Source organism: Tribolium madens, unplaced genomic scaffold, assembly GCF_015345945.1.
Source record: "Tribolium madens isolate multiple individuals breed KSU strain unplaced genomic scaffold, Tmad_KSU_1.1 Scaffold_91;HRSCAF=231;Tcas5.2_LG7, whole genome shotgun sequence".
NCBI lineage: Eukaryota > Metazoa > Arthropoda > Insecta > Coleoptera > Tenebrionidae > Tribolium > Tribolium madens.
Genome location: NW_025401063.1, coordinates 2,095,617 through 2,107,569, shown reverse-complemented (window position 1 = coordinate 2,107,569; position 11,953 = coordinate 2,095,617). Strand labels below are relative to the sequence as shown.

Below are 11,953 nucleotides of genomic sequence, written 5' to 3'. Positions count from 1 at the left end.
TCCTGTCATCATGCGCAGGTTGGAACTAATGACATTATATTTATTAGAAAAAAACTCCAAACTAGTAACACATGCAACAATAAACAAAGCAAACATTTTTACTTGTAACTCTTAAGCCTACAGTCAATTCAAAATGGCGTCGGGATGCTGCGTCCTGAAATGCTTATTCCTGTCCCCTTTCTGTCTAAACAACCTTCCACATACGAAACACGGATACGGTCTTTCATTCGTATGAATTCTTTTATGGTTATTCAAAGCGTCAGCTCTAAAGAACCGCTTTTCGCACATCTGAAAATCAATGTATATTATTCCACTGTTTCAATTTTTTCACTCCTCTACATCGCATCCATATCGTCGATCCTCTGTATGTATAAGTCGATGCTGGTAGTAAACCGAACCGGTTAAGAAGCACTTCCCACAAACACTGCATTTGAAGGGTCTCTCTCTTGTATGCACCTTGCGGATATGGTCCTTCAAATCCGGTCGGATCGTGTACCTCGCTTCGCACCCTTCGTGTGGACACGCAAACGGCTTAATCCCTTGGTGGAAACGCATATGTTGCCACAAGTGCGACGTCTGCGAGTAGCTGCGACCGCAAGTGTCGCAAACATACGGTTTCAGGCTCTTGTGGGCCCGGCTGTGGATCAAGAGGGCTCGAGCACTGTGCAAAACCTTAAAAAAGTGTTAGTTCCGTGCAGTGATGTTAAATTTTTCGCAATATGTAACTGTTATTAATTACAATTACATTCTTTGATTAATTTCACATAATTAATTACATCTACTTTTTGCATATAGGATCAGGTAGGAAGTTGGAAAGAGTTTTAAAACAATAATAAAACAATAATAGGTACCTGTTGTTTTGACAATCAAACATTGATTTTATCATTTCTATCATAATAGTATATACATATAGTATTTATTTCGTGCACAATGAGCCACTACATTACACTTACTTCGTACGCTTATTATCGTACGAGTAATATATGGCCTACATTATACACACATTGAATAATATACTATTATATTTACAACTCTTAACTAATAATCTAACTTATACTTATATTACTTACTAATATAGGTAGAACACAAACCGCCAGTATAAATATTTTAAAATTTTTGTTTCGTCTAGATATCAATATTTGACCACCGAAACTAAACGTTTCCTCAGGTACAACCTAATACTGCGTGACTAATGCTTATGACAAAAAATCTATTGGCGACACTGAATTATTGCTAATCCTTCTAATTTGTTCTACTAGAATATTTCAGATGACGACTAAAGCAAATAAATGACAGTTGTCTGTAAAAGTTCTAAGTTTGGATTTGAAAGTCAATAAGCTTGCCAAACCTAACTTTGACACCAACTTGAGGTAATAAATCACAATTATTTACAGTCACCCTGTAGATTTTTTTTTTTGAAAATCTTGAATAATGTAAGAAAGTTTTTTTACAGATGGTAATAATTATTGGATAAATTCAAATAAGCTAAAATTCATTCTATATGTTAAACATTTTCGCTGAGATTACTATATGAAGCTTTAGAATAATTATTCTAAATTCCATATAATCAAAATTTGGACGATTAAAGGCTTCTGAGAGGGTAAATGTTGTATATGTTGTGTATACAGAGTGTATCAGAAATACGTGTGTTAATTTTAACATGTAATACATCTCGATAAATAATACATTTTTTCTATTTGTAATTTTTCAATAAAAGCATTCTAATTTCATTTAAAATTTGGAGAAGATAACATATCAAAACGTATACGCGCCTATAGGTATCAAATTAAAAATTCCGAAATATTTTCGTTGTGATAAAAACGTATTAAAAGAACTGCATTGTTGTGATTATTTATTAACATTAAACGGCTTTACATAAAAGTATGGAGGAATAGTATATTACATAACGAGCACGAAAAGTGATAAGTAACGCACAAGCGGGAAAGTTGCGCACGAGGCGTTAGCCTTTTTTTTTCATAACGATTTATTTTTTATAATGGATACAAAAAAAATACGTTGAATGAAAAAATACAAAACAATCGAGTGTGAATTGTGCGTTAGATTTCTAACACACAGTGCGAAAACAAATCGCACAGGTTTATCTAGTTCCGTATATGGTCGTAGGAAAAACAATAAACACAATTAATTAGAATTTTGCAAAATGTCATATAAGAAAGTTGTTTTATTTGGTGAGTTCTTTCACGTGTTAAAATTAACACACGTATTTCTGATACAGCCTGTATATGATTAGAGTGTTTTAAAGACAGCCCTTTTCCAATTTACTTTTGAAAGCATTTTTTTTTCTCGAAATAGGAATTCACCTGACCTGCCTACAAGTTTGCAATCGGATTTAAATTTTCCACATATTGGAAATATTAAAAGTACTTTTAATTTGAGAATGTAGTTGTAACAAAATGAATAATTGAATTAGAAATGAATTACAATTGAAGAGCAAGTAATTACTTACTTACTTTTTCAAGTAATTGTAATTAATTACTTTTTCGTTGACCGTTTGTTAATGTCAATATTAATGAATGGTTTTGTCTAAAAAAGGATGTATTTGTGGACGCCATTAATATACTTTTTTATATGGGCAACCAGACATATATGCACAAAAACAAAAAAACGGTGACAATGACTTTAACATTACACAGTGTGCATGTATACAGTGTGATTTCTCGAAAAACAAACTTCATTTACGTCTTGATCTAATTTTAATTACGATTTGCATTTGCAATTCAAGTTATCTTATGCTACTTTGACAATGCTTTGACAAGCAATTTGTGATTTATAAAAAAAAACTGTTTGCCTATCTTTAATGTTTCATTCGTTCATACATTTTGAAAAGACTTCTCTAATTTCTCTATCATTCCGCGAGAACTGAATGGCACTAATGATTGTTCTCTGCGCTGATGTTAGACTGACATAATATGATAACTTGGATTAACTTGCAAATCCCAATTTAAATTGGATCAAAGGCGTAGATGAAGTTTGTTTTTTGGGTTGCATCGCTGGATCGTCAGGCTCATTATCTTATCTGAATGTACAATACACATATACTATACATATACAATGTACATGATTTTTTGATTTGGTTTCGATTTCAGAATAAGAGTTTGCGATCAACGAAAAAATGTTGATTAATGGGCGATTAACAATCTCAACTATTAAGGCACTCACTCGCTTCGCTCGTTCGTGCTTTAAACAGTCCCGATTACTAATCGCCTTCATTAACACACTAGCTTATTAAATAACTATAACAAGACTAATTTTGTGTTAGAAAAGCAAGTTTGCAAACCTGTCCACACTCGTCGCAGTTGAAGTTAGCCGCATGCTCCTTCTCGCGATGAGTTTCCAACTCGGTTATGGTATTCCACACTTCAGTGCAACGTTCACACTGGTATTTAAAACCCTCATCCAAGGCCACACAAGGCTTCTTCGCCTTTGGAGTCTGTTTCGGAAACTTGCGTTTGCGCCCCCTCTTTTTTTTCTCAGGTGCTACATTCTCCTCCAAGGGTTCGTTCTGACTCAAGGGCTCCGATTTCACAGTGATGGTCTCGTCAGTCGCGAGATTTTCCTTATTCTCACTGTCGATTTTCTTGCGCTTATTGATGGGAATTTCGAGTGCTATAAGCACATCCTCGATCAGTTTATCTATAACATCCTCGTTTTTTATATCCTTGACTTGGGTCGATTTTTCCGGTGTATTATCATGGATTTTGGGGGTGTAATGCTTCTTTTTGATCTTGTGCGTATAGAGAATTTCATGCGATTTGAATGTGCGGTCGCAAAACTCGCAATAGGTGAGTTTGGGTAAATAGAAGAGGTTTGCTTTCTCTGAGCATTTTTTGAGCCAGTGTTGCGATGCGGTTATGTACGAATCAAAAACGTCTTTACACACCACACATTCGTAGTTTTTGTCGGTTTTGTGGGTTTTTTGGTGCTTGAGGAGGATTTGTTTATCGGCATAAGTGCGGTTGCAGAATTCACACTGGAGTAGAATCTCGGTTGAGATTTTTTCGATGGTTTTAGTCTCGGTTTTGTTCTCGTTCAGCGGCTCCTTCTTGATGTCGCAGCTGTCGATCAGTTCGGCGCAGTCCTCGACGTGGTACCCCGCCGTGGTGCTCGAGGAGAACACCTCGTGGCACTTTTTGCACTTCCAGACGGTCACATCGCTCCGGTAGAACTTGGAGATGTCCCCGGCCTTCTTGCAGTGGTTCTCCTTGTGGATTCTGAGGCGGTTTTCGCTCACGAATTGCTTCTTGCAGTGCTCGCAGGTGTTGTCTTTGGAGCTCTCGTGGCTGGTCTGGTGGCGCTCCAAGTTGTTCTTGCTCACGAACTGTTTGCCACACGTGGGGCAGTCGTACTTGATGCGTTTCCCCTTTTCTATGTCGATGAAGTCGGCGTTGGGCTTCAGGACCACTTTTTCGGCGTTGAACTCGCATTGGTGTCTCTGGTACTGGTATTTCGTGGGGTAGTTGGTCTCGCAGTTCTGGCACCTGATCATGCTGGGGATGTTGAGCTTTTGTCTGCGTTTTAGCACGATTTGGGGGTCCTCCGCTTTGTACAAGCGCACCGTTCCGGGGTCTTCGTTAAAAATTCGACACTCACTAAAATTCACCTCATCGCTGAGTGTTAAACTTACGGTTTTGAGGGGGTAAAAGGGGCCCTTGCTTAGCACTTGGTGGGTGGCGAAATCGGTTTCATACCTCATTGAGGAGATTTTCCCAGAGTCGCTTATGAAATGCGTATTTATTACGGAAATTATCCGCTCGTCTGCGCTATTCATTATTTCAACTACTTGATTGAGACTTTTTGCTTCGGTTATCAAAACAGCCCTGCTAAAAGGGGTTTTTGCGAAAATGACGCTCTTGTTGATTTTTTTGAAACAATTGAAAGTGCGAATTTTCCAATCATGGACTGATGAGTCAAAACCGCGTCTTTTTCATACAAAAATTGTCCAAAATGACACAAAAACACAAATGTGTTATGCGTAAAAAATTCAGATTTTTTTATGACGTGTTATTTACACCATAAATGGCCCTTGGGGACCAAAATCGCGATACCGGAAACGGAAGTGTATGTGTATGAAAAACTAAATTTTGATACAAAACGTTTTATTTTGCAAAAAATACAAAAACACCTCAAATAATTATAAAGAAACAAGATTGATATTCATTCACAAGACAATTTAATTATTTTTGGCCCAAAAATACAAGCAGTAGCACCAATTACAGATTACAGGTTGGCAGCCGTGATTCCAACTCGTCTCACTAGTGTCACAGTGAATTTTTTTTTTTAAACCTAAATGTTTGCTTTTAGAACTGTTCTCGCTGAGTCCGTTCACCAAAAATTGCGTTTTTTCCAATATTATTTCACCTGACCCCAGTTTTTCACAACGTGGGATAATTATTGAGAAAATTGCCTCATAACCTCAATATCTGTTGAAAAACTCATTTTTGATTCAAAACGTTTTATTTCGCAAAATGTAATAATGTACAGACAGTCACAAAACCGTTTAATTATTTTGGACCCAAAAAAGTACAAACAGTGGTACCAATCACAGGTTGGCGACCGTGTCACTAGTGCCACCATAGGAAAATATTTGTTGAAACTCAAATATTTGCTCTTACAGCCGTTCCCGTTGAGTTAATTTACCAAAAATTGCTTTTTTTATAGTATAGCACTAAACGGCGCTGCTTGGAAGAGTTTTTACAAGAATAACGTTTTTGTTGATTTTTTTTAAGTCACCGCTCTTGTTCGACTTGAAACCGACCAAAATGGAACGAAAACACAAATCTGTTTAAAGGATTTAATTTTTTACAATGTGTTACACCAAAAAGACCCTTTTGGCCCAAAATCGCAAAACCGGAAACGGAAGTGCATGTGCATGAGGAACTCATTTTTGACAAAAGATTTTATTTTGCAAAATATGCAAAACCTTCAAATAATCAGAAACAAAACAAAGATTAATATTCATCCACAATTATTTTTGGCCAAAAAACCAAACAGTGGCACCAATCATAAGTTGGCAACCGTGATTCCAAGTCATCCCACTAGTGTCACAACCGAACAAAAATATTAGTTTAAACCCAAATGTTTGCTTTTAGACCCGTTCCCGCTGTGCCAATTCACCGAAAATTGCGTTTTTTACAATATTTCACCTGACTCAAGTCTTACGCAACGTTGGATCATTCTTGGAGAAAAGTGCGACATAACCTCAAACTTAACTATGTGAAAGTTTTTCTTCCGTTAAATACAAACAAGTGAAGTGATGAAGAAACTGAGTGGTTCGTTTCGTTACACCCAATGGGACCCTTGGTTGCTAATCGCGCAGATAATCTCAGTGCAGTGCATCATCTACGTGTCTTTGGGGCTCATTTTGACAGTTCTGGGGGTCCTGGTGGGGGACACGCGCTCCCTGGACCACATTTTCGAATATCACGTACGTGAACTCGATGTTGTTTCAAGTTTTAGTCAATTTACAATTTCAGGAGATCCAAGTGCGCGATTTTGGGGGGCGCATGGTGATCACGGCTTTCGTAATCAACGCGTTGGTTGGGTAAGCCCCCTTGGGTGTTTTTCTCCCATGAGTTGTCTTTTTGCAGGGCTGTGACCCTCTGGTACGTCGTGGAGCGCACGAAACAGTGCATGGACTTCAGTTGCACGTGGCATTTTTTCCACTTGTTGATTTGCTGGGGGTACAATGGGAGCTTCCCCACGACTTTCTCCTGGTGGGCGTTGAACGTCGCCTGCGCCACTCTGATGTGCGTCAGTGCGGAATTTCTGTGCCTAAGAACTGAACTCAAAGCAATTCCTTTGTCTCTCGGTCCTAAAACTGATCTGTAACTGTGATATTTTCTAGGGAGATTTGTAATTAGGGTGCCAAGTGTAATAAAAAATTATTTATTCAGGTCTACATTCAGCCACCTATAATTGTAAAAATCAACACAAATAAATTTCGTAACAATCTAGGTGTTTCGTAACAGGTGTTTTGTTTTTGCTGACTAGTTGTTTCGCAACTCTAATACATTTAATTTACCACTGAAGCACACAGTAAATCTTCCATTAGCACAATTGACGAGAATTTCGGTATCGGACAGTTAAGGTGGGGTTTTGGTCTAAAGTGTGTCGCTAGATGGCGCTATCCGATACCACGTGACGGATTTAATGGCGGTTAAATATTCAAAAAAGTGCATTTATATACACTAGCTTAACACTGACAGTGCTGACACTTAATATAGGAAGAAATATACATAAAGGCATCAAGATCAAGTTGCCCACCACAACAGCACATCTATTCAAAATTTGTACTAGTTTAGAGGAAAGTTGCGACCGTTTTAGGCACAAATAAACAAACGTTTAGCCAATCACAATTTAGTTATTGCTCCTTTTGGTACAATTTTGATTTAACTCGAAAAAAAAAAAATTGTTCACAACCAACTCGTTGTGGAATGCTTTGAAGTGGTGTTCTTTGAAGGCATTACCCGAGTCTACTCTAAACAAACCCTAGAAAAAAACTAATTCTGCGGTGAATATTCGTCGACTTCTTCGATGATCGAGTCCTGTTCGATTCTCTGTCTCTGAAGGATCAATTCCTGGCGTTTCTGCAAATTACAATTAGTCAAAAATCAGTGTTGTTGACTAAATCACCTCCTCGTTTGTTATGACGACGATTCGATGGTCGATTTTCGGAGTTAATTGACACGATTCCTGTTCAAGGTCGTCCAATGACGCCCGACGGGTGAGGCGGGCGCTGTGGTGGCCAGGGGGGCTGGTGGTCACCTCCACAGTGCTGGCTCGGCGAAGGGGGGGAGGGCCGTCTAGTTCACTCCCGTCGAGCATTTTCACCAAGCTATGTCTGAAATGTCAAAAATAAGGTCACGTGGGCTTGGAAACGCCCACTTGGTGGCCACCACCAATCGGATTCAAGTGTGACATGCCGTGGGATGATTTTAACGCTTTTGATTGGTCAGATTGGCTAATCACACCTTTGAATTATCTCTTAAAGGAAATGAATTAAATTGTCACTGCAGTTTCATGTAATATAAATTATTTAATGTAAGATATAAAAATAGACAACTGAGTTTTTGTGCGTTTTAGTACGTTTTTCAATCAAAAATCACCAAATTACGTCAAAAATTATGTCATTTTTACCTTTTTCGAGCATTCAAACTCGTTTTTGAGCCCAAAAGTCGTTTTTTTTCAAGAGATTTCGTCAAAATCACTAAATTTGATTGAAAATAGTGTTACGTGAATCTTTTTAGAGTTTTTTTTAATAATTAAGTAATTTTTATCGAAATTTTGACAAAATAGGGCAAAAAACAAAAATAGAATTTGCCTTATTTCGTTCGATTCAGTTGGTTTTTGAGGATGAAACATATTTATTTTGCAAAATTTTCTCGAAACAAACCTAAAAGTCACCAAAGTACATAGATAGAAAACAATGTTATTTTTAATTATTTTGTATTTGGCTCGTTTCTTAGCAAGATTTTGCTAAAATAAGCCGAAAGACACCTAAATGTATCGAAAATGAAGTATTTTTTTAACATTTAAAAAAAATCGAGGACGTTTTCTGAAAGAAACGCATTTATTATTTTATTTTGGCTTATTTCGTTAATTTTTGAGACTGAAATTCATTTATTTTGCAAAATTTCGCCCAAATTAACCTAAAACTTATTAAATCAGATAGAAAATTACGTTATTTTTTATTGTTTTTCTTCATTTATCGTTTCTTATAAGATTTTGCCAATATAAACAGAAGAAACGCTCAAAAAAGCAAAAAAATCGCTAATTGGGGATAAAAAAACAGGTGTTATTCCTACTTTTTTTTCATTTTTAGATTGCAACTTTGTTTTTTCTTATAAAATTTGCCCAATACAAATAGAAAAATCATTACATTGAATTGAAATTTATGTTATTATGCCCTGTCTCGCCCGATTCAGTTCTTTTTTGGAAATGAAACTCATTTATTTTGCAAAATTTTCTCAAAACAAATCGAAAAACCACTAAATTGGATCGAAAATAATGTTTGTTGGAACTATTTAGGGCAATTTAGCTGGTTTTTAAGTAAGATTTTGTCAAACAACCCGAAAAATCACCAAAATAATGTTATTTTTGTCTTTTTTGAACGTTTAAATGCGTTTATTTAGCGAGAAATTTCACTCAAACTAGTCGAAAAATCACCAAATCAGGTCAAAAATTACTTTTACTTTTTTTGAGCGTTTAAATACCTTTTTGAGGTCTAAACGCTTTTTTTTTGTAAGATTTCCCCAAAACAAACCTAAAATTCATAAAATGATGTTATTCTTGATTTATTTAGTTTGTTTTTGACCAAAATTTTGCAGAATGAAAAATCACTTAAAAGCATCAAAAATTAAGTCATTTTTTAGTTTTCCAAAGAATCATTTCTGCTCAAAAAACAAACAAAAAACGCGAAATAAGTTCAAAAACGATGTTTTTTTTCTTTTTTTTTTGAGCGTTTAAGCACAAAACTTAGTTTTCTCATAAAGTTTAGCCAATGTAAGCCAAAAATCATCAAATTAGATTGACATTTATGTAATTTTTGCTTAAAAAAGCAAAAAAATCGCTAATTAGGCGTTATTCGCACTTTTTTCACTTTTAAGTAACAACTTAAACTTTTCTTATAAGATTTGGCCAACAGAGATCGAAAAATCATCAAATTAAATTGAAATTTATGTTATTATGCCTTATCTCGCCCGATTCGTTTTTAAAACTGAAACTCATTTATTTTGCAAAATTTTCTAAAAACAAATCAAAAAACCACTAAATTAGACCGAAAATAATGTTTCTTGAAACTATTTTGGTTAATTTGGCTGGTTTTTAAGTAAGATTTTGTCAAATAAAGCCGAAAAAAACAACAACATAATAGTATTTTTGTATTTTTTGAACGTTTAAATGCGTTTATTTAGCGAGAAACGCAGCTTTTTCCGAAATTTAACTCAAACTAGTCGAAAAATCACCAAATCAGATCAAAAATTATACTAGTTTTACTCTTTTTGAGCGTTTTAAAAACGTCGTTTGCGAGCTCTATTGCTTAAAAAAAACACCTAAAATTCTCAAAATTAGATACAAAATGATGTTATTTTTTATCATTTTGCTTTATTTAGCTTGTTTTTGAGCAAAATTTTGCAGAATAAATCGAAAATCACTTAAAAGCATCAAAAATTAAGTAATTTTTTAGTTTTCCAAAGAATTAGGAACGTTTTTCGGTCAAAAACGCACTTTTTTTCGTAAATTTTTACTCAAAAAAAAACGCGATATAAGGTCAAAAACGGTGTTTTTTAGAGCGTTTAAGCACTTTTTTTTTAAATAAAAACTTAGACCGAAAATAATGTTTCTTGAAATTATTTTGGTCAATTTGGCTGGTTTTTAAGTAAGATTTTGTCAAATAAAGCCGAAAAAAACAACAACATAATAGTATTTTTGTATTTTTTGAACGTTTAAATGCGCTTATTTAGCGAGAAACGCAGCTTTTTCTGAAATTTCACTCAAACTAGTTGAAAAATCACCAAATTAGGTCAAAAATTATACTACTTTTACTCTTTTTGAGCGTTTAAACACGTTTTCGAGGTCTATTGCTTAAAAAAAACACCAAAAATTCTCTAAATTAGATACAAAATGATGTTATTTTTTATCATTATGCTTTAGTTCGTTTTTGAGCAAGATTTTGCAGAATAAATCGAAAATCACTTAAAAGAAAAAAAAATCGAATATTAAGTAATTTTTTAGTTTTCCAAAGAATCAAGAACGATTTTCGGTCAAAAACGCACTTTTTTCGTAAATTTTTGCTCAAAAAAACAAAAAAAAAAAACGCGAAATAAGGTCAAAAAGGGTAGTTTTTTTAGAGCGTTTACGCACATTTTTCTTAAATAGAAACTTAGTTTTTTTGTAATGTTTAGCCAATGTAGACCAAAAAATCATCAAATTAGATTAAAATTTAGGTAATTTTGGCCTGTTTCGTTAGATTTAGTTCATTTAGTTCATTTTTAAGACTAAAATTCATTTATTTTGCAAATTACATCAAAAATAACTTTTGTTGAAACAGTTTTGCTTAATTTAGCTCATTGTTGAGTAAATTAAACAAGCGAAGTCACCAAACTTGGTTAAAAAAAGTGTTATCTTTTTCTCATAAAAACAAACTGAAAATATGAAAAAAGCAGATGATGATGCAATGAAAAATTAAATTAAAACACAAAAACTCTGGAGATTTTTATTATAATCCGTCCTCACTGCGGCTTTAAAACAATCAACCTATCAAAACAAAAACCAAAACAATAACAAAACAACACCCAAAACTACAAATCCTCACCTTCGTGAAAGCGTGACTAATGATTGTCGATGTTTGGAGTGTTTTTTAGTCTTCCCTAATCGCATATTAATCGCTTGGAAGTGGTTTTGGATCGCTAGACCCAACTCGGGACACTCCCCTTCATCCACCTTGACAAAAAAACATCATTTTTTGATTTATTTTCTTACAGAATATTTTTTTTTACCAAAACTTCGGCATCTTTAAGCATAACGTAACCATCACACCCTGAATGCATGTAACTCTTGGTTGCAAGCCGATAATTCTGCTCCAAATTCAAATACTCGTCGCCAATTCGCACGAATGCAGGGTCGACTCGTTGGCCGGGGGGCTTCGTGGGGTCGAAGGCGAAACTCACCCCCGCCACTTGGGGAAACCGCCCCTCCAGTTTGGGGTACATGCAAACCCCGTTCTCCAGCGCGTCCAGAATTTGTTTTCCTGGAAATTTCAACAAACTTTTTTACAACTAAATAATAATAATAATAAATAATAGAAATTTAGTTGCAGTTTTTTAAAAACTATTAAAACAGTTCTAAATTCAATTGAAACATTTTTTTTTAAGATTTTTAATACTCATATAATTGCAATAATAATAATAATTGATGAGTTTTTGAGTTTTTCCAC

General features: G+C 34.9%; 3 protein-coding genes across 5 annotated transcripts in view; 1 reads left to right on the top strand and 2 right to left on the bottom strand.

The window, feature by feature from the left end:
* Window positions 1-19: 19 nt before the first annotated feature.
* LOC123011569 (zinc finger protein 93) lies at window positions 20-4,871 on the bottom strand. 2 transcript variants are annotated; one of them, XM_044409072.1, is made up of 4 exons: window positions 4,710-4,871; window positions 3,299-4,610; window positions 340-672; window positions 20-288 (listed from the first exon to the last, which is right to left on the bottom strand). In XM_044409072.1, the coding sequence occupies exons 1-4, from the start codon at window positions 4,787-4,789 to the stop codon at window positions 124-126; spliced, it is 1,890 nt and encodes a 629-aa protein (XP_044265007.1). In that variant the 5' UTR covers window positions 4,790-4,871; the 3' UTR covers window positions 20-123. The 2 variants fall into 2 exon arrangements, with proteins under 2 accessions (XP_044265007.1, XP_044265006.1); XM_044409071.1 differs by having other exon boundaries at window positions 3,299-4,871.
* Window positions 4,872-5,977: 1,106 nt separating this feature from the next.
* On the top strand, window positions 5,978-6,921 carry LOC123011576 (protein SYS1 homolog). The gene is made up of 3 exons (XM_044409079.1): window positions 5,978-6,445; window positions 6,495-6,562; window positions 6,609-6,921. Exons 1-3 carry the CDS (start codon window positions 6,275-6,277, stop codon window positions 6,847-6,849), a joined length of 480 nt encoding a protein of 159 aa, XP_044265014.1. The 5' UTR covers window positions 5,978-6,274; the 3' UTR covers window positions 6,850-6,921.
* Window positions 6,891-11,953, bottom strand: part of LOC123011571 (mannosylglucosyl-3-phosphoglycerate phosphatase) — a 14,010-nt gene continuing 8,947 nt past the window's right edge. Inside the window, exons 7-10 of one of the 2 annotated variants that reach the window (XM_044409073.1) lie at window positions 11,517-11,767; window positions 11,333-11,460; window positions 7,654-7,861; window positions 6,891-7,607 (exon numbers count right to left, since the gene is read on the bottom strand). In XM_044409073.1, the coding sequence (XP_044265008.1) occupies window positions 7,521-7,607; window positions 7,654-7,861; window positions 11,333-11,460; window positions 11,517-11,767 (674 nt within the window). In that variant the 3' untranslated portion in view covers window positions 6,891-7,520. Of the gene's footprint in view, window positions 7,608-7,653; window positions 7,862-11,219; window positions 11,275-11,332; window positions 11,461-11,516; window positions 11,768-11,953 lie in introns of those variants that run through there. The other variant, XM_044409074.1, reaches the window with a different exon arrangement.

Excerpts from the sequence above, each read along its gene's own strand:
- LOC123011576 (XM_044409079.1), top strand. The coding sequence starts at position 6,275 with ATGAAGAAACTGAGTGGTTCGTTTCGTTACACCCAATGGGACCCTTGG. Across the intron at positions 6,446-6,494 it reads ACCACATTTTCGAATATCAC|GAGATCCAAGTGCGCGATTT; the intron begins GTACGTGAACTC and ends TTACAATTTCAG. Across the intron at positions 6,563-6,608 it reads GTAATCAACGCGTTGGTTGG|GGCTGTGACCCTCTGGTACG; the intron begins GTAAGCCCCCTT and ends GTCTTTTTGCAG.
- LOC123011569 (XM_044409071.1), bottom strand. The coding sequence starts at position 4,789 with ATGAATAGCGCAGACGAGCGGATAATTTCCGTAATAAATACGCATTTC. Across the intron at positions 673-3,298 it reads ACTGCGACGAGTGTGGACAG|GTTTTGCACAGTGCTCGAGC; the intron begins GTTTGCAAACTT and ends CACTTTTTTAAG. Across the intron at positions 289-339 it reads ATCGACGATATGGATGCGAT|ATGTGCGAAAAGCGGTTCTT; the intron begins GTAGAGGAGTGA and ends ATTGATTTTCAG.